The sequence below is a fragment of the Pristiophorus japonicus genome, chromosome 3 (assembly GCF_044704955.1).
Source record: "Pristiophorus japonicus isolate sPriJap1 chromosome 3, sPriJap1.hap1, whole genome shotgun sequence".
NCBI classification, from domain to species: Eukaryota; Metazoa; Chordata; class Chondrichthyes; family Pristiophoridae; genus Pristiophorus; species Pristiophorus japonicus.
The window spans coordinates 152,520,634-152,542,748 of record NC_091979.1 but is presented as its reverse complement, the minus strand read 5'-3'; the positions used below and the strand labels follow the sequence as shown (position 1 = coordinate 152,542,748).

General features: G+C 45.8%; 1 protein-coding gene across 2 annotated transcripts in view; it reads left to right on the top strand.

Annotated features, from left to right (window-relative positions):
- ankrd44 (ankyrin repeat domain 44) overlaps window positions 1-22,115 on the top strand; it is a 266,596-nt gene that overhangs the window by 238,360 nt on the left and 6,121 nt on the right. For both annotated transcript variants that reach the window (XM_070875908.1, XM_070875907.1), the window contains one exon: window positions 19,127-19,209. In XM_070875908.1, the coding sequence (XP_070732009.1) occupies window positions 19,127-19,209 (83 nt within the window). The remainder of the gene's footprint in view (window positions 1-19,126; window positions 19,210-22,115) is intronic.

The window sequence follows — 22,115 nt, the reverse complement described above, 5'->3', positions numbered from 1 at the left end:
GGCCACCAGTATTCATCCTTATCTTTGCATCTTTCAAACCTGTTCTTGAATAGATAATTAGCCAATGCTTATAAAAAAAAAAGCAGTACAGTACATTTTCATTGGTTTGTGAGAAAATCAAGTCATAATAAGATAAGAACATAATAAGAATTAGGAACAGGAGTCGGCCATCTAGCCCCTCGAGCCTGCTCCACCATTCAACAAGATCATGGCTGATCTGGCCGTGGACTCAGCTCCACTTACCTGCCCGCTCCCCATAACCCTTAATTCCCTTCTTAGTTAAAAATCTATCTATCTGTGACTTGAATATATTCAATGAGCAAGCCTCAACTGCTTCCTTGGGCAGAGAATTCCACAGATTCACAACCCTCTGGGAGAAGAAATTCCTTCTCAACTCGGTTTTAAATTGGCTCCCCTGTATTTTGAGGCTGTGCCCCCTAGTTCTAGTCTCCCCAACCAGTGGAAACAACCTCTCTGCCTCTATCTTGTCTATCCCTTTCCTTATTTTAAATGTTTCTATAAGATCACCCCTCATCCTTCTGAACTCCAACGAGTAAAGACCCAGTCTACTCAATCTATCATCATAAGGTAACCCCCTCATCTCCGGAATCAGCCTAGTGAATCGTCTCTGTACCCCCTCCAAAGCCAGTATATCCTTCCTTAAGTAAGGTGACCAAAACTGCACACAGTACTCCAGGTGCGGCCTCACCAATACCCGATACAGTTGCAGAAGGATCTCCCTGCTTTTGTACTCCATCCCTCTTGCAATGAAGGCCAACATTCCATTCGCCTTCCTGATTACCTGCTGCACCTGCAAACGAACTTTTTGGGATTCATGCACAAGGACCCCCAGGTCCCTCTGCACCGCAGCATGTTGTAATTTCTCCCCATTCAAATAGTATTCCCTTTTTTTGTTTTTTTTCCCAGGGTGGATGACCTCACACTTTCCGACATTGTATTCCATCTGCCAAACCTTAGCCCATTCGCTTAACCTATCTAAATCTCTTTGCAGCCTCTCTGTGTCCTCTACACAACCTGCTTTCCCACTAATCTTTGTGTCATCTGCAAATTTTGTTACTCTACACTCTCTCCCCTCTTCCAGGTCATCTATAGTCTTTACGGCTATCTCTGGTCACTTTAAATAATCAGGTTTGAGTGCAAACCAATATGGTAGGTGTATTGTGTTTAATCAAAGTTTAAGACGGAATATAACACATTAGTTATACAGCAAAAACATACAACCGTGACAAGTAGCTGATACCGATCCGATTGGACAGACGGTTGACGTACGTGAGCAATTCTCTGAGCGGCTTCTCTTCCTTTTGTCTGGAGCAACCTCCTCTCTTGCTCTTCCTCCGTCTGTGGGGACAAGCTCATAGGAGGTCACTTTTATTCTATTTTTAGGGTGGGCCTGAAATGGAATATTTATGAGACCTTTTGACCTATAGAGGTTCCCCTAAAATCTCAATACCCAATCAGGCTTCGAGTTCTTTGTCTTGATTCTCGAATCAAAGGCCCGCCCTAACGATGTCTCATGATTTGTCTGCATGTCTTTTCTTTACTAAAAGGTCTTCTTTTAGAATTTTTCTTATCTCTCTCGCCCCTATCCTCTCGGTATAATCAGTACAAGGCCTAGCCTAGTACCCTTTCAACTATGACGCCCAAAGCAGAGCTTTCTCACTTCAACTAGTCGTTACCATCTTTACAACGTAGTAAACTGCTCTGTGTTTACGTTAGCTTCCCCCAACTTTTATCCATTATCTACGCAAACAGTTCTGTCATGCTCACTTCATTTCCTCCCTTAGCATTATACATAAAATACATAAATAAGGTTCAAGTCTTAACTTAAAAACAACAGATAATCGCTCAGCAACAGGGAATTGTATATAGTACATAATACTATACCCTCTATAGGAAACCAAACCATTAGCACTTCTAAGCGTCTATCTAGTCTGAGGGGACTTCCTGTATGCAATTCGAACATAACCATTTAAACACCGTTTTCTTTTCGTCGCAGTTTTAATCGCATAACCATATACATTTTTAGGCATCTTTGGTTTCTAACAGTATGGTCTTCTCCTATCAAAGTCACTTCCAAGTGCCAGTTTGTGTCCAGTTTGATATTTTTTTAATGATCTCTACTTCTCTTTGTACCACATCCTGTAGGTCAGTCATTCATAACCATGGTGGCTTTTAATTTTGCTTTTTGAAACAGCTGACCTTCCGATTTTCTTGTGCTGCTGTGGAAGCAGGCTAACGAAGGAAGCTTGACTCATTTTTGCCCTCCAAGATATATGTGTGTTCTTTTAATATATGTGGTGCAAGGCTGATGTAGGATGTTCTTCACTCAGTGATTTATTGTTTGAAATGTACTTTGAAGTAGTGGAGGCAAAAACCTTGGATTATTCATGAGAATTGGATTCTGTGATGGAACATAGGAACAGGAGTAGGCCATTCAGTCCCTCGAGCCATTTCCGCCATTCAGTGAGGTCATGGCTGATCTGCGACCTAACTCCATGGGGCCGATTTTTGGCGCAGTTGTAGAGGTACGTCCGATTTTTTTTTGTGGCCGACTGCACCAAAAAAAAGTTGCAAGTTTCGCCGGAATAAACTTTCATTTTGGAGTGGCGCAGATTGTCTTTAAGCTCTGTGGGTGGAGCTTAAGGTCTGCGCCGAAAAACTGAGGTTGCCAGGATAATGAGGGCCACACTGAAGGGCCGAGGCTACAAAGTGAAACATACAAGATGCAGCAAGACAGATGCAGGTACATATTATATGTACCATTGCCATGAATTTCTATTTATTGAAAGATTGTAATGACAAACTATCATACTCTGCAATATTTATTCTTAAATTTTAGATGAAAATCATTCCACACACAATCGCGCTCATTAGGTTACCACTTTTTAGTAGAGCACCGATGCCGCTGCTATCCAAGACCAAATGGCCACCCATCCCCAGTGCCGGTGCCGCTGTTATCCCGGGCCGAATGGCCCCCCCCCCCAGGTGCCGCTGCTTTCCTGGGCCGGATGGCCCTCCTCCCCCAGTGCCGCTGTTATCCCGGGCCGAATGGCCCCCTGCCCCTGGTGCTGCTGCTATAGTGGGCCGAATGGCCCCCTGACCCTGGTGCTGCTGTTATAGTGGGCCAAATGGCCCCCTGACCTTGGTGCTACTGTTATAGTGGGCCGAATGGCCCCCTGACCCTGGTACTGCTGCTATAGTGGGCCGAATAGCCCCCTGACCCTGGTACTGCTGTTATAGTGGGCCAAATGGCCCCGCCCCTGGTGCCACTGCTATCCTGGGCCGAAAGGTGTGCCGATGGCGCTCCTACCTCGGGCTGAAAAGCCCCCAGTGCGGGTGCCGCTGCTATGCCAGGCCGAAAGGCCCTTCCCCCCCGGCCGGTGCCATTCCTATCCCTCTGCAAAAACACTTCCCTCCCTCCAAAACCTAACTCAGTTCCGCTAAAACAATGGCGTCTTCAATGCCCCGATTTTCTTAAGTCAAGTAAGGTTTTTCAGAACAGTGCACTGCGCCGTTTTTGAAAAAATCCTAGTTGGCCAAACTCGCTTAAATGGCCAGAAGTGGCGCTGCCGGCAGTAACGTCAAAAAATCGGAAATTAAAAAAATCGTCCGTAAGAAGTCTCAGATGGCGCAGAAACCTTGGTGGAACTTCCAGATTTAGATCTGCTCCAAAAACAGCAGCGGACGCCTAAAAAATGGCACAGAATGGTGGCAAAAATAGGGCCCCATATATCCGCTTTTGGCCCATATTCCTTAATACCTTTGGTGAACAAAAAGCTATCAATAAAACTAACAATTGAGAAAGCAGCAATTGCTGTTCATGGAAGAGTTTTCCAAACTTCTACCTCCCTTTATGTGTAGAAGTGTTTACTAATATCACTCCTGAAAGATCAGGTTCTGCCCCCTGCCAGAACTAAAATCTCTTAACCAGCGAAAATAATTTCTCTCTATCTCCCCTATCTGTTCCCCTTAATATCTTGAAAACTTGGGGAATTCTATGTTTCCTAGATAAAAGTTAAAATAAGGAAACTATGTTTTCTTATCTAAATTCATCTTGTGATATTGCAGAATTTTGTTATGCACTAGATCATTTTTGCCTCTTTCCACTTGGTATTTACTCCTCCTGCTGCCCATGTACCATTCTCTGAAAACCAAACAAATTGCTCCCAAATATGCCAATGTGCTTCTAGAACTGGTAATTGGGAGGCATTCATTAATAACCCAGATGATGTGTTGTGATTTCCCCCCCCCCCCCTCCCCTCACCATCCATGTAGAACAATAGCCCAGCAAAGGTTGTCAATTATTAGTGTAAATCTACATTGTTCTATTGCATGATGCAATATATTAGAAACGTAGAAAATAGGTGCAGGAGTAGGCCATTCGGCCCTTCGAGCCTGCACCGCCGTTCAATGAGTTCATGGCTGAACATGCAACTTCAGTACCCCATTCCTGCTTTCTCGCCATACCCCTTGATCCCCCTAGTAGTAAGGACTACATCTAACTCCTTTTTGAATATATTTAGTGAATTGGCCTGAACAACTTTCTGTGGTAGAGAATTTCACAGGTTCACCACTCTCTGGGTGAAGAAGTTTCTCCTCATCTCGGTCCTAAATGGCTTACCCTTATCCTTAGACTGTGACCCCTGGTTCTGGACTTCCCCAACATTGGGAACATTCTTCCCGCACCTAACCTTTCTAAACCCTTCAGAATTTTAAACGTTTCTATGAGATCCCCTCTCATTCTTCTGAACTCCAGTGAATACAAGCCCAGTTGATCCAGTCTTTCTTGATATGTCAGTCCCGCCATCCCGGGAATCAGTCTGGTGAACCTTCGCTGCACTCCCTCAATAGCAAGAATGTCCTTCCTCAAGTTAGGAGACCAAATCTGTACACAATACTCCAGGTGTGGCCTCACCAAGGCCCTGTACAACTGTAGTAACACCTCCCTACCCCTGTACTCAAATCCCCTCGCTATGAAGGCCAACATGCCATTTGCTTTCTTAACCGCCTGCTGCACCTGCATGCCAACCTTCAATGACTGATGTACCATGACACCCAGGTCTCTTTGCACCTCCCCTTTTCCTAATCTGTCACCATTCAGATAATAGTCTGTCTCTCTGTTTTTACCACCAAAGTGGATAACCTCACATTTATCCACATTATACTTCATCTGCCATGCATTTGCCCACTCACCTAACCTATCCAAGTCGCTCTGCAGCCTCACAGCATCCTCCTCGCAGCTCACACTGCCACCCAACTTAGTGTCATCCGCAAATTTGGAGATACTACATTTATACTAACATACTAATATACTAACCTGCTGCACTGTGTAGATCACTGTACATGAATTTAACAGGGCCTTTTTTTTAGATAATCATTCAGTAAAATCTATTCATACACACATTGAAGAATATGATGAGGCTTTCATTTTGCAAGAAATCCTAGGGTATATACTTTCTGTACAAAGTACTCCCCATGGCTCACTTAATTAAGTTATTTTGACTTAGTGTATTTTTGACCTTTTTTGGGGCTCAGCATCTCTTCTGATCTGCAAATATGATATAGGTTGAAGTGATTCAATTAATTTTATTGGGAGACAGTACTTTCCAGCAGGCTGGAGATTGATCTGGATGTTCCCAAGCCTGGAAAAAATTCACTGCTGGGTGTGCATGTAGACTGGTCCAAAACAATGGCTGGGATTAACATCTGTGGAGTCACTTGGGTGTAACTGGGCTGCCCTTGTGACCTTTTCTACTAGAATGGCCCAAGAGAGTACAGAGCCCTCAGATGGCAGATCTTTGATATGGAAAATACACTGCTGATGCGAAGGTATTTCCTGATGGGTGGGAGATATTTTTGCTTTTGTGGTGTGTATGAATGTATTGTGTTCAAAATATGTCACTTAGCAAGAGCAGAAGATGCCACTCAAACCATGTCCTGGAGAGGAATTTTTCACTATCCTTTATTTCTAACAATTTAATTATGTATTGTCATTTTAATACCTTTGTGTGTTTTTTCTACTTAATTTTAAAAAGTGAGAGGAGCAATTTTGAACAGTTACTAGGGCCGAAATTGCCTACTGCCCAAAAAGAGACGCACCTACCGTTTTTTGCTGTTCAGTACCACCGCAATGGATGTGGCAGCTACTAGAGCAAAATTCAGCATTTTTGCTGAAAAAACGAGTGGAGCGGTATTGGTGGCGGGAATGGGCTGTTTGCAGCGGTGTGGGTGTGGAGCGGCCGATAGGGCCGCAAAATTCAACTTGTGCCGATTTACTGCGAACGAGCCAGCTGCTCCCTGGCCGCCTTAAAGGGCAGGGTTTGCAGCTAGGCTCTGAGCAGGGAAACCATTTGATGCAAAGGTATGGCGAATCCAGCAGGAGCAAGGAGGGCCAGCAGATTTTCTGATGCGGAACTCGAGACCCTCATCGAGGCTGTGGAGGAAAGGAGGCTCATTCTTTACCCCGACACAGGCAGACCGACTCGCGCTGTGTTCGTTAATGCTTGGAGAGTGATCGCTGTGGAGGTCTTGGGCACCTCCATTCATGATCGTACTGTGACCCAATGCCGCAAAAGGCATCAACGACATAATTCGACCGATGAAAGTGAGTACCTGTTCCCCCAATTCCTCATCTTCCATCTGCCAGCCTCTCCTTCACCTTCTCTTATTTTCAACCTTCACTATATAGTCATTGAAGCAACATTGGATTGGTGAGCATATATATATGTGCGTTCTTGCAATAGAGGCTCCCTTTCGTGTTAGAGTTACACCTGCATGTAATGGACCGCACTCATTGCCGAGGCTTCACGACACTGCTACTCAACAAGCCTTTGATTTGCAAGCGAAGGTTTCTCACAACCGTATTGAGCAACAGAGGACTGGTGGTGGCAAGCCAGATATCCAGCAGCTCACACATCTGGAAGAAAGGGTTCAGAGGCTAGTGGGTTCACATATTGTCTTCTCTGTGGCCGCCGGTCATGTGGATCCTGCTGGGGGCAGCATCGGTAAGTAAAGGCCTCCCTGAAAGTGCCAGCGCTTACCACGCATTTGCTTTTGATTGTGTGCAAGTTGCAGGCTAATGGTGCAATTCCCTACCTCACCCTCATGGGAGCCCTTGTGCCATTTTTGATTGCAGATGAGACACCGAGTGTGAGCTAAAGCCAGGACAATAGCATTGAGAACACTGGCAGCCAAAGCCAGGGAGAGAACGCTGATGAGAGTGGGTGGCAGCACAACAGCCTTAAGGCCACTGAGAGCCATAGCCAGGACGACACCTTAGAGGCCATTGGGAGCCAAAGCCATGACGACACCCAAGAGCCCATTGGGAGCAAGAGCCACGATGACATTCCAGGCTATTGCGGCTATTCCAGCTGTTGGCACCATGACCGATGAGGCTGAGGAAGAGGGGGACACTGCTGGCAGCACCGCGTCACTGCTTCCTACACTCGCACGTGTCAGCTCAGATACTGGGAATACGTACTCAGGAATGTTGGATTTAGCAGAGGGATCTGCACTGGGTAATACACTGGGGCCTAGCAGGCTGCAGCATGGTGAAGGGAAAAGGCAACCTCGGGTGCCATTTCTGCTGAAGAGGACTCGGATGAATCCATCAATGTTGGTATTCTCAGATGTTGGGGGCAATGGAAAGGGTGCCGGAGAGCCTGTTGCAACTGGTCAGGAGTGTGGAGGAGTCCACATCCTGCATTGTGGACAGCTCTATACACACCATGGAGCCCATCATTGCCTGTGTGCAGACAATGGTGGACTCCCAGAGTGACCGTGCAGATCCAGTTGTAATGCCGCGTCTCGTTGGCGATGTAGCTACTCCCATTACAGCACAGGCGCAAGGGAACAAGCATCTGAGTGCTGCTTTGGAAAGGATGATCGCTGCCCTGGACGATCAGAGTGCTCTTATGCACTCTGGGCCACAGGTCACGGAGCGTCTTACTGCTGTCATCTCTGGTGACATCGTGACTGTGTCTGCTCTCGTGCTGGATGCCACATGAGATCTGACTGGGGACTTGCAGGGGACCTTCTATTGTCACGCCACACCAGCTACCTGTGCTCCAACGATGATGTGCTGCCCCCGGGGAGTCGCGATAGCTCCTCGGACCAGGATGATGATGTGCTCTCTCAGGATCACAGCAGTCCTGAGCCCAGACCTGTCATTCCGCCATTGCCAACAAGCATGGAATCGCCCAAGCCAAGGCCGACTGAGCGCACCGAGGAGGGTGCGGCCCAGTCTTTAGCCGACCCTTCCAGGGCCAGAGCTGGTCGGCGTCCTCAAAGTAAATCTGTAGTTTCGACACCTGATGCACAGCAGCCTTCCCAGACCCATGATGCAGCCACAGGGGGAGACATTGCAGCGTAGTTCGAGAATAGGCTTGCGTAAGTGGGATTATAAGGAGATGCACAAGGGTGATAAATGATAATGTATATGTTTATTGCACCTTTCTTTCTTGTGTAGTAAATCTTTATTTTGTGTTCCAGTATGTTATATATGTATACTTGTATTTACTCTGTACAGCCACCAGAGGGCTCACCCCCTGGAGTCCCAAGTAATCCCTTGGGAGCACAGGTATTTAAGGAGGCTTCACAAGTTGGAGAGGCACTCTAGAGACCTGCAATAAAAGGCTACGGTCCCACTTTACTTTGAGCTCACAGTGTTCAATCTGACTCTTTCTCCATACACAACACAGTATCTGTGCAGGTCTCTCATTTCACTGACCAATGATGTGTGAAAAGCCTCATTGAGTTGGTCATGGAAATGCAAAGATGAAGGGGGAAGTGAGCATGAGCTCATCGAAAATGAGCAGCAATGAGACGGTTCTGCACTTCCCTTGCAGGGTTTGGATGCTGATGCCGCCTGCTGCGTGGCTGGTGACCTGCGTTCTGGTCCTCCTCGGGCGCCTCCTCCTGTGCGTCATGGTCTTGAGCCTCCTCCTCCTCAGGTGGTACTGGTGGCTCGTCGTCCAATGGTTGTGCCCTCATGATTTCCAGGTTGTGAAGCATGCAGCAGACGACCACGAATAGGGAGACCCGCTCAGGCGAGTACTACAACACTCCAGCAGAGCGATCCAGGCAACGGAACCTCTGCTTAAGGATCCTGATGCACTACTCAATTACACACCTGATGGCTGAATGAGAGCCATTGTGGGCTTGCGGCGCAGCAGCGTGGGGTTGCGATGGGGAGTCAGCAACCAAGTGCACAGTGGGTAGCTCTTGTCTCCAAGGAGTCAGCCGCAATCTTGGTTTGGGCCAGCAAACACGCCGGGCACACTTGTCTGGCACAGGATGAAAGCATCGTGGCTGCTGCCAGGATACCGGGCATCATCTGACATGATTTTCCGATGGTCGTCGCACACCAGCTGGATGTTGAGAACATAAGAAATAGGAACAGGAGTAGGCCATATGGCCCCTTGAGCCTGCTCCGCCATTTAATACGATCATGACTGATTCGATCATGGAGTCCGGTCCACTTCCCTGCCCGCTCCCCATAACCCCTTATTCCCTTATCGGTTAAGAAACTGTCTATCTCTGTCTTAAATTTATTCAATGACCTAGCTTCCACAGCACTCTGAGGCAGCGAATTCCACAGATTTACAATCCTCTGAGAGAAGAAATTCCTCCTCATCTCAGTTTTAAATGGGCAGCCCCTTATTCTAAGATTATGCCCCCCTAGTTCTAGTCTCCCCTATCAGTGGAAACATCCTCTCTGCATCCACCTTGTCAAGCCCCCTCAATCTTATATCACCCCTCATTCTTCTGAATTCCAATGAGTAGAGGCCCAACTTACTCAACCTTTCCTCATAAGTCAACCCCTCATCTCTGGAATCCCTTGCGGTTTCTGAACATCTCAGGATTGTCCTGTGGTGCCCTCAATGCGACATGGGTGCAGTCTATGGTGCCCTGAACCCTGGGGAAATCCGCAATTCGCACGAATCTGCCGCTCCAACTGCTTCTCCCTGATAATTGGGAAGGAAATTAAGTCCCTCTTATAGCGAGCATCTGTCACTTGAAGGATGGAACTCTGTGCAGAAAACTGCGAAATGCTCAATATGTCTGCTGTAGCAGCTTGGAAAGATCCAGTGGCATAGAAATTGAGTGCTATGGTCACATTGGGGTTACAACACTCAGAGCTGTCCTCAGCCTTATCTGAGCTGCAGGAGATTGCACAGCTCCCTCACGATGTCCTTCCGAAATCGAAGTCTACAAAGACATTGGTCATCTGTCAGGTTCCCGTATGAAAACTGTTGCCTGTAGACCCTTGCACGATGGGGCCTTCTCCCCCCACATCTATGCCTCGTGTCTTCCTATGACAGCTGCCTCATTGCCTTCTCCCTCAAGCTCTTGCTGCTCCTCACCCTCTGCAGCCTGCTGCTGGCAAGCATTTGCCTCCTGTGCATCCTACCTTCTCTCTATTTCGCCCACTATCTGGTGCAGGGGGTCAGCATACCTGACCCCCTTCCTGACGGCAGGTCCTTCCTGGGCCACCTCTCTGGTTTGAGGTTTGTCGCCATCTCCATGGACTTATGCATGTTCAGCAACCATGTCTGCTGTGTCCCTTGCCCGCTGTCTCTGGAGCCAATGGTGACAGTGCCTCCTTCACCTGCATGCCTCCCTGTCGCACACAGTGTGCAAGAAAAGTTCCGCTACAAGCACTGAGCCCATTGCCTCCGCAAGCAGAACCTCCACAATGAGGCCTCTTCTGTTGTCGAGATTGAAGACCGAAGACCCGAGCCCACTAGCACTCAATCCCGGTCTGAACAAGGCAACTGACAAACTTGTGACAAGTCCGAAAAATTCTCGACAAAAAGAATGGTGTTACACGCAACACGCCTTTAAAGACTGCTGGCAGACTTCAGCCAGAGCTATGTACCGACCCAAAAAGTTGTCGTTGGCACCGACAGGTGGCTGCAAGACGTTTTGAACCAAATTTACCTTTTGGGGCGGAGCCGCAGCGGTGCACACTCTGATGACGTTGTCAGGATGCATCTGCAGGAGCGGGGCGGAAGTGGGAGGAATGGGGCGGATCTTCGGACCACAGCAAAAACCGCTGAGGGCAATGCCATGAACGTCGGCCTGTCCGCCACAAGTCAGCGGCCATTCCGCGCCATCTCTTGGCCGCCACTTTCAGGCGGCCAGAGGCCTTAGCGGAGGGGGGGCGCAATTTCTGCCCCCACTGAGTCCAGCTCTCGGGGAAGTGAATTAGCATTTGCATTTGAGACTGAAGCACCACTTGATTAAACTCTGCTGGTGTTACTCAGCTCTGTCACACTGTTGAGTTGTCACGTGTAAGGGGGAGATGGGAAGGCTTCCTCTCCCACGAGCGGGCCCACTGATATAGAGGGTCAACGCTCGCCCCAGCCCACGTAGCAATTCTCGAAGTTAGCAGACAGAGACGGATGGCAAAGTATAACGATCTTTATTACGAACGTCTGGGAACACCTCTTATCACAGTCGCCTGTGAGTGGAGATGCTCTCCGAACAGCACAATCATACAACTCTTATACATTTCAAAACCCCTCTGTTCCCGGACAAGACCTCCCTAGATTTCTAATTGAACTACCTTATCAGTGCTACTTCTCCAATTGGACTACCCCATTAGTGCTACTTTGGATTGACAGGCCAAGACCCTCGTGACCGCTTTAGGCCGTGACTAGAATGACTTCATTAGGTCGGAATTTGCCATACATTTCCCTGGTGCCTGTGAGTCGCCTCGGGCCTCCTCGCAAGGTCCCATCAACGCCTGTTTAGGTTCCCACATCGTATCCCGTCGGATTATTATTGAATTGATAATTTCTGGAGCCTTGGCACAAGGCCGACGAGGGGCCTTTTACCTCCTTATGGGCCATTGCAGGAACCAGCACTTTAACCCTTGTCCCGCTGGCACCCCCAATGCCAAACCTCTCCCACAATTCCCCCCTTTTGGCCCTTGGCTATACGCCAAGCTGGCCATATTTCCCAATAACTATCTCCCTGTAGGCGAGTTCCAGATAGGCTCGTTCACCTGGGTGGCAATCTCCCAAGCTTCGGGACCTCCTGAAACCTTCCCACAGAGCTATATAAGTTAAGTCCTTCCTGTAGGACTGCTTAAATTTTCATCCCTTATGGCCTTAATCATAGTGCGTGCCCTGACGTATCGTTTGACCTGTTTAATACGTGCACATGTTAATCCCATCATGACCATCAGAACCAGGCCCTGTATTACTATAAATACATGTGATATTATTTTTATCCATGGGTGAATTTGATTATCAAGTCCAATGTCCCACAGCTTTGAGTACCAGGGCTGATCAGCCAGCATTGCGTTAGTGTCTCTCTCTAAGTTGTCTATTTCTTCCATCAGCCGGATATACAGTCATCTTTGATTCTGGATTCCTTGCACCAGACGTAATTGTTCCTCATTTAATTGTTCCGTGGATGATTTCCGTTGTCTCGGGATGTATATGGTTAAGTTGGCTGCCCCCGTGCTCACGCACCACTCTCCGTTCCCTTGCGGGGCAGCGATGGTCTCCAGGTCGTGTTCAAAAGGAGTGATACTCAGCATACATCCGTTTATCTGGTGGAATCCGCACTCATCATTCATCATTCGTGGCGTACCTCGACATAAAACCACTTGGTTATTTTTATAGCAGTCGGTTATGGCAATGCCTCTGGTACTATTGTTAACTTTAATCGCCCATCTGGCAGGCTGATGGTAACGCAACCGAGTTTGGTTTCTCACTTCACCGATATTATCAATCTGGTATAAGGGGTCTCCCTTTGTTACATCATACTGTGGTATGGACAACACAAATCCAATCATATTCACTCGCCCAGTAATACATCTGAATTTTGGCACCCATGCGTGGCTATTCCTTCGTACCTCGCATGTGTTATTCACCTTTTTATCTAGAGTCCAATTGTTAAGTATACTGTTTGGGATCCAATCTGGTATGTCCCCATTTTGGAGTTGCTCCAAGTTATGTTGTACCTCACTTAATATCCAGGCCCCATACCCGGAGCAAACTATCTCAGCTTGTAATCGTTTACTTGTAGCGTTTCCCATTGCATGGATCAAATTTATTGTTTTGGCATGTTTCTGCAAGGTATGGGCTACCTGTAACAATTCCCCTTCCGCGCCATCTCCCAACCGCGCTTGTAGGACTTGGTTATCCATGTCCCTCCCCAGCACACCCATCAAGATTTGCGTCAAGGTATTGACCCTATCGTCTATTGCATACAGGTCTATGGTATTCACTGTTGCAAGTCCCGCAGCGTAACCCATGCCCAGCCTTTCCAGTATATCCCTCTTCGTTCGACCTTGTTCTATCCCTTTTCTGGTATTGAATCTCATGGTTGTGGATTCCGGGCCTTCAAGGATTCTCTGAGTTAGATTCTGGTACAGACTTATAGTCTCATTCCCACAGAAGCTAGGAAGAATGGTATCCATTAGATTTAGGTTAAGTAGTCGCTGACGCATCCTAATTATATTCTTTCTTTAGATTCTTCTATTACTAGCCCCCCTTTGGCTTCAGTCTTTATGGACGAGCTTATGGGGGGACTTGTGTGGTTGTGCTGGGAAGATTTGTTGTCCCCAGGGTGGTTGTTGGAGCAGTGGTAGGGCTTCACACTCCATCCGTCCCCCTTTTTGTTCCGTTCTGTTCCCACCCTTCTGTTTCTCTTGCGGGGTGGATTTGGCTGCTTGTTTTGCAGCTTCGTCCGCCCAGACATGAGCTTCTAGAACTGAAATTCCATCCAGTTGGATTTCTGCGCCCTTCCCCATACTGGCGCCCATAGCATCGGCAGCCTGCTGCATTACAACCTTACTTAATACACTATACATAGCCATGCGTTAAAATAAGTTCTGTCCTTGCTCCAGTCCTTGGCTGCTGGGATGCATATTTCGGCAGTTAAATTAAACAAAGCTAGTTTATGTAGTTGTGTTTTTCCTGCGTGTGCTATATCTCTCATAGTCCATCTGTATTATCCAGTGCTTGCGTGGGCCTTAAGGTTCCCAGTATCCTGAGTGTCCAGAGTTGAAGTAGTCACTGTGGTCCCATCTCGGTGAGTGTTTTATCTGCAAATTTTAACCAGATAGCCTGGTCGTCACCAGGTGTTAGGTTCTGGTCTACTCATCTTTTATCCATGCATGTTGAGCTCACTCTGTGAAATCGGAGGTAAGGGTTAGGTTGGGTTTGTGGACTACACTTATCCACCGTGGACTCTATTGCCACAGATGATGGTGCTATGGCTGCGCACTGCACTATCCGTCTGGTCCCATTTTTTAAAAAAAATCTCTTCCAGCTTATTTATCTTAGCCTTTAACTCTTGACCAGCCAGTTCTGTTTTTATTTTTATTCTGACTATCCCACCATTTCCTCTATCTGTCAGGTGAGCCTTTTTTATTCTATTCAGAAATCCAAATTAATAATGTCCAGTATAAAACAGCTGTCAATGGAAAGGGTTAACTCCTTTACAGGTTTGTAAGAAAGCCTGATGTCATTACGTGACTTCACGTAATCATCCGAAAAATTCTCTTTTTTTAAAAATTGATTTAAAACGAGACCACACATTTTTAATAGCTATTTTGTTTAGACTGTTCGGGACTTTTCACAGTTCTCCTTTGATAGCAGTTTAAATATTTGAAATAAATTGTGATAAATTACATGAAAGTGAATTTCTTTATTGTGAGTTTAAAAGGATATTTCTGATGTGATGCTCTCAAGATTAATTTGTGTAGAGACATTTCTGCGGACATGAGTGGAATGGCAGGACATTCCTACATTAATGGAACTGACAGTATTTGGACATCCAGAATATAGCAACATAGAAATTTACAGCGCAGAAGAAGGCCATTTCGGCCCATCATGTCCGCGCCGGCCGACAAAGAGCCGCACGGCCCTTGATCAGCAGCCCTAAAGGTTACATATAAATCTATGAACAATGACGGAAAGGCAAAGAGCACCCAGCCCAATCAGTCCACCTCACACAACTGCGATACCCTTTATAATGAAAACATCTACACTCCACCCCAACCGGAGCCATGTGATCTCCTGGGAGAGGCAAAAACCAGATAAAAACCCAGGCCAATTTAGCGAGAAAAAATCTGGGAAAATTCCTCTCCGACCCATCCAGGCGATCAAAACTAGTCCAGGAGATCACCCTGGCTGTATTCTATTCTCTGCAGTAGTTACCATTATATCTGCGCTGTCCACAAAAGGTAATCCAGTCTAATCTCAATTACCAGTTCTAGGTCCATAACCCTGCAGGTTACGGCATTTCAAGTGCCCATCCAACCATTTCTTAAAAGTGGTGAGGATTTTTGCATCCACCACTCTTCCAGGTAGCGAGTTCCAGATCTCCACAACTCTCTGCGTAAAGAAGCACCCCACTGTCAACTCCCCTCTAAACCTTCCACCAACCACCTTAAAACTATGCCCCCTCGAAATAGACCCCTCCACCAATGGCAATAGACCCTTACTATCCACTATGTCCAGGCCCCTCAATATTTTGTACACCTCAATGAGGTCTCCTCTCAACCTCCTCTGTTCCAATGAGAACAAACCCAGCCTAAGCAGTCTGTCCTCATAATTAAGATTCTCCATTCCAGGCAGCATCCTAGTAAATATCCTCTGCACCCTCTCTCGTGCAATCACTTCCTTCCTATAATACGGCGACCAGAACTGCACGCAGTACTCCAGCTGTGGACTAACCAATTTAAGCATAACCTCCCTGCTCTTATATTCTATGCCTCGGCCAATAAAGGCAAGCATATTCCAATGCTTTCTTAACCACCTTATCCAAATTTTTAAAATAGTGGACTATGTTAATAAATTCACCATTAGTCAAAGATTTCCTTTTGTCTTATTCTATATTTCCCTTGCAAGTTCCAGGTTGTTAGAATCAGGATTAAATTCAGGTATTATTTCCAACTATCTGTAATGGGCGGGAATCAATCCCCACTGATTCTGTAACGGGATACATTCCAGCTCAATCTTTGTGAAAGTTACGTTTCATAGATACGTTTCTTACCTGCTACTTTCAGGGATCTGTGGACAAGCACTCCAAGGTCCCTTTGTTCATCTACACTATTAAGTAGCCTACCGCTTAATGTGTATACCCTTTCCTTATTAGCCCTCCCAAAGTGCATCACCTCACACTTCTCCGAATTAAATTCCATTTGCTACTGCTCTGCCCACCTGACCAGTAGATTGATATCCTCCTGCAGCCCATGACTTTCCTCTTCATTATCAACCACACAGCCAATTTTAGTGTCGTCTGCAAACTTCTTAATCATACCCCCTATATTCAAATCTAAGTCGTTGATATATACCACAAAAAGCAAGGGACCCAGTACTAAGCCCTGCGGAATCCCACTGGAAACATCCTTCCAGACATAAAAACATCCATCAATCTTTACCCTTTGCTATCTTACCTCCGAGCCAATTTTGGAACCAACTTGCCACTTTGCCCTGGATCCCATGGGCTTTAACCTTCATGACCAGTCTACCATGCAGGACCTTATCAAAAGCCTTGCTAAAGTCCATATATACTACATCGTACGCACTACCCTCATCGACCCTCTTGGTTACCTCCTCAAAAAATTCAATCAGGTTAGTCAAACATGATCTTCCCTTAACAAATCTATGCTGACTGTCCCTAATTAATCTTTGCCTATCCAAATGCAGATTTATCCTGTTTTTCAGGATTTTTTCCAATAGTTTTCCCACCACTGAGGTTAGGCTGACAGGCCTGTAATTACTCAGCCTATCCCTTTTTCCCTTCTTAAATAAGGGTACTACATTAGCAGTCCTCCAATCCTCCGGCACCATGCCCATATCCAGAGAGACTGTAAAATGATGGTCAAGGCCTCTGCTATTTCCTCTTTTACTTCTCTCAACAGCATGGAATGCATTTCATCCGGGCCTGGGAACTTATCTACTTTCAAAGCTGCTAAACCCCTTAATACTTATTCTCTCACTCTTTTTATTTCATCCAGAATATCACACACCTCCTCTATAGCAGTATCTGCATTACCTCTTTCCGTTATGAAAACAGATGCAAAGAATTCTTTAAAACCCTACCAACATCTTCCGCCTCCACACAAAGATTACCCTCATGGTCTCTCATAGGTCCTACTCTTTCTTTAGTTACCCTCTTACTCTTAATATATTTATAGAATATCTTGGGGTTTTCCTTAATTTTACTGGCCAAGAATTTCTCGTGCTCTCTTAGCATTCCTAATATCCTTTTTAATTTTGCCTCTTAACTTTCTATATTCCTCTAAAGATTCTAAAGTATTTAGCCGTTGATATATGACATAAGCGTCCCTTTTTTTCTTAATCCTCCCCTGTAAGTCCCTAGACATCCAGGGGGCTCGAGAATTATTTTTCCCAGCCGTATTCTTTAAGGGTACATGTTTGGCCTGAGCAATATAATTCCTGTTCTGGATTAATTAGCTATTTAATGTATTGTAATTCCATTTTTAGCAAACTATTTAAATGTGAATTTCTTACTTCTGTTGGAGCTAAGTTTTGATATAGTGCAAGATTAGAAATTTTTCACAGTTAAAGTTTTGTTTATTCTCATCTTGATAACCTTATAGAGATGAAATATTGTTTTATTCCTCCCATGCCAGTTCCATATACATCAAAAGTAACTTGGCTTTTGTAAGTAATAAGTATTAAAGTTCAAATTTGAGCCAAAAATTACTTTGCACATATAGTATACAAATGCTTAATGCATTTGTCTAACATTATTTTGTCAACTATTTTAATAGTTTTAATCTGTTTCTTTTAAAACCCGTTGACAAAGCAACGCCATATGAATGTGTTGGGGTGTTTATATACTAATACTGCACAAAGTAAGTTCCAGGCTTTGGCTTTTATCTTTTAAGAGTCAAGCGTACATAAGTTATGGAATAATGCAATAGAATGCAATCCAAAAGTGGAATGTGTTTATCATGTGGATCGGAACCAAAATTCCATCCTGGTCCTGCTGTACAGATTCATCCTATCACCTGAATTCAAATAATAGTTATCAACTGCCAGAAGGGGTGAGAGCAAACTGCCATGTGACTCTTAAGTGAACTCATTTTATCAGAGCTCAAAATTCATTACCAACGAGGCCTAAAGATGTGATGTTCGTGAAATGCGAACTCAAAAGGGACTATCTATGTTGATACCAAGAGCAGTATATCGTTTTGTATTCTGTGAACGATCCCAATTTTGTGTTATAAAGAATTATGACGTTTTTAAATAGAAATGCAATGAATCTTGTTCTAGACAAATTTTATACAGCTACAATTAACCAAAACATCTTTAAACTGCACAGAAGAGCGTAAAAAATGATTTTTAGTATATTGCAAAAATACCCAGCAGTATATCTTGATTTTGCTATTGTGGGACGACATAGCCTCTCCTCGTCCCTCCAATTGTCTTATCCTTGCATATTTCTTCTCCTAAATGTGCTAATTCACACTGAGGTATGATTTTAGGGGTGATTATATCCTGTAGTTTCTCACCCAAGTGCCCATTATTCATGTGTGAATTTAGGCAGTGAGCATTGGGAGCCAATTTGATCATGGCTGAATCACAACCAAGCCTGATCGTGTTCTCTCCAATTTCCAAACATGTGCATTTTTCAGTAGGGGACACTGGATAGCAATTTAAATGGAAACCTATGTGACCAGGGGTGCTGATATGTAATACCCCAACTGCTGTCCTGCCTAAAATCATCCAATTCAGTGCACACAGCAATTGAACCTGGTACCCTCTCGTGCTAGATGCCACAGCTTTTGGGAAGATATTGAATAAATTATTAAATGCTATACCCATCGGAAAAAAAAAATCTAAGTTAGTAACTGTAATAAATTGTATTTTGTTTTGGGTGGGTGGAAGGTCTTCAAAGCTTTTGATTCGACTGCTGTTAGAATTGCAGAGCAAGAATCGAACTGCAGGAAGTAAAAATTTGTCTGGGATGTATAACAGTAATTGAAGATGTTATGGTTCAAACTCAACATTTGAGCAAGTAAACCATATTAAATGAATCAAAGCATGATAATGGTATATGTGGAGTATGCACATAACTTAATGTTATGAACTGTGCTCATTTCTGGCAGGGTCATGAAAAATGTGCCTTGTTTATCCTTGAGAAGATAGATGGTGCAAGCCTTATTAATGCAACAAATAATGCACTGCAAACGTAAGTAATAATTGTTGCACATTTTGAACTGCTAGATATGTTCTTAATCTGTCCCATTTAGCACGGTGGCAGTGCTACGTAACATGATGGAGAGAGTTCTCAGTGTGAAGAAAGAACATGGCCTCCACAAGGAATGTGCGGTGGTCAATCCTATCAATGCTGTTGTAGATAGTGGCCTCTGCGGGAAGTAGATTTATGAAGACGAGGTCAAGTAGATTATTCCCTCATGTTGCTTCTCTCTCTCGCTGCTGCAAGCCCAGACTGGCAGCTGTTTTTCAGGACTTGGCCAATTAGGTCAGTGGTGTTACGAGTGATGGATATTGAGGTCCCCCACCCAGAGTATATTCTGTGCCCTTGCCACACTCAATGCTTCCTCCAACTGATCTTCAACATGGAGGAGTACTGATTCATCAGCTGAGGGAGAGTGGTAGGTGGTAATCAGTAGAGGGTTTCCTTGTGCAAGTTTGACCTGAAGCCATGCGTCATCATTGGTTCTAGAGTCAATGTTGAGGATACTCAGGGCCACTCTCCCTGACTCTATATCACTGTGCCCCCACCTCTTGTGGCTCTGTTCTGCTGGTAGAACAATAGATACCCAGGGATGGTGATGTAGGAAGCATGAATCTATGAGCATGATTTTGTCAGGCTGTTGCTGGATTAGTCTGTGGAACAGCTCTCTCAACTTCGGCACCGGTTAGGGTTGGTGAGAACTTTTGCAGGGTCGACTGCTGGATGTTTTTTTTTAGCAAAGCCAACGTTTATTGTCCATCCCTAACTGCCCTTCAGAAGGTGGTGGTGAGCTGCCTTCTTGAACAGCGGCAGTCCGTGTGGTGAAGGTACTCCCACAGTGCTGTTGGGGAAGGAGTTCCAGGATTTTGACCCAGCGACGATGAAGGAACAGCGATATATTTCCAAGTCCGGGTGATGTGTAACTTGGAGGGGAACTTGCAGGTGATGATCTCGTGTGCCTGCTGCCCCTGTCCTTCTAGGTGCTAGAGGTCACGGGTTTGTGAGGTGCTGCCGAAGAAGCCTTGGTGAGTTGCTGCAACGTATCTTGTAGATGGTACTGCAGCCATGGTGTGCCATTGGTGGAGGGAGTGAATGTTTAAGGTGGGTGGATGTGGTGCCAATCAAGCAAGCTGCTTTGTCCTGGATGGTATCAAGTTTTTTGAGTGTTGTTGGAGCTGCACTCATCCAGGCAAGTGGAGAGTATTCCATCACACTCCTGACTTGTGCCTTGTAGATGATGGACCTCAGGAGGAGGCCGATATGGATCATCCAATCGGCACTTCTGGCTGAAGATGGTTGCAAACGCTTTAGTCTTGTCTTTTACACTCGCATGCTGGGCTCTGTCATTATTGAGGATGGGAATATTCGTGGAGCCTCCTCCTCCCGTTGGTTGTTTAATTGTCTACCACTATTCATGACTGGATGTGGCAGGACTGCAGATCTTTGATCTGATCTGTTGATTTTGGGATCGCTTAGCTCTCTATAGCATGCTGCTTCTGCTGTTTAGCATGCATGTAGTTCTGTGTTGCAGCATCCCCAAGTTGGCACCTCATTTTTAGATACACTTGGTGCTGCTCCTGGCATGCTCTGCTGCACTCCTCATTGAATTAGGGTTGGTTCCCTGGCTTGATGGTAATGGTAGCATGAGAGATATGCCAGGCCATGAGTTTGCAGATGGTGGTGGAATACAATTCTGCTGATGGCCCACAGCGTCTCATGGGTGCCCAGTTTTGAGCTGCTGGATCTGTTCTGAATCTGTCCCATTTAGCACGGTGGTAGTGCCACACAACACAATGATGGGTGTCCTCAGTGAGAAGACGGGATTTCATCTCTACAAGGACTGTGCAGTGGTCACTGCTACCAATGCTGTCCTGGACAGAAGCGTCTGCGACAGTGGATTGGTGAGGATGAGGTCAAGTAGGTTTTTCCCCTTGTGTTGGTTATCTCACCATCTGGCAACTATGCCCTTCAGGACTCAGCCAGCTCGGTCAGTAGTGGTGCTACCGAGCCACTCTTGGTGACGACATTGAGGTCCCGCACCCAGAGTTCGTTCTGTGCCCTTGCTACCCTCAGTGCTTCTTCCAAGTGGTGTTCAACATGGAGGAGTACTGATTCATCGGCTGAAAAAAAGAAAGACTTGGATTTATATTGCGCCTTTCATGACCACATGATGCCTCAAAGCGCTTTATAGCCAATGAAGTACTTTTGGAGTGTAGTCACTGTTCTAATGTAAGAAATCGGGAGGACGGTAGGTGGTCGTCAGCAGGAGCTTTCCTTGCCCATGTTTGACCTGAAGCCAGAAGACTTCATGGGGTCTGGAGTCAATGTTGAGGACTCCCAGGGCCACTCCCTCCCGACTGTATACCACTGTGCCGTCATCTCTGGTGGGTCTGTCCTTTCAGTGGGACAGGACATACCCAGGGATAGTGATGGAGGAATCCGGGACATTGGCTGAATGGTATGAGTCTGTGAGTATGACTATGTCAGGCTGTTGCTTGACTCATCTGTGGGACAGCTGTCAAAATACAAGTCCCCAGATGTTACTGAGGAGGACTTTGCAGGGTCAACTTAGCTGGGTGCCGTTGTTGTATCTGAAAACATAGAAACATAGAAAATAGGTGCAGGATTAGGCCGTTCGGCCCTTCGAGCCTGCACCACCATTCAATAAGATCATGGCTGATAATTCACCTCAGTACCCCTTTCCTGCTTTCTCTCCATGCCCCTTGATCCCTTTAGCCGTAAGGGCCATATCTAACTCCCTCTTGAATATATACAATGAACTGGCATCAACGACTCTCTGCGGTAGGGAATTCCACAGGTTAACAACTCTCTGAGTGAAGAAGTTTCAGCTCATCTCAGTCCTAAATGGCTTACCCCTTATCCTTAGACTGTGCCTC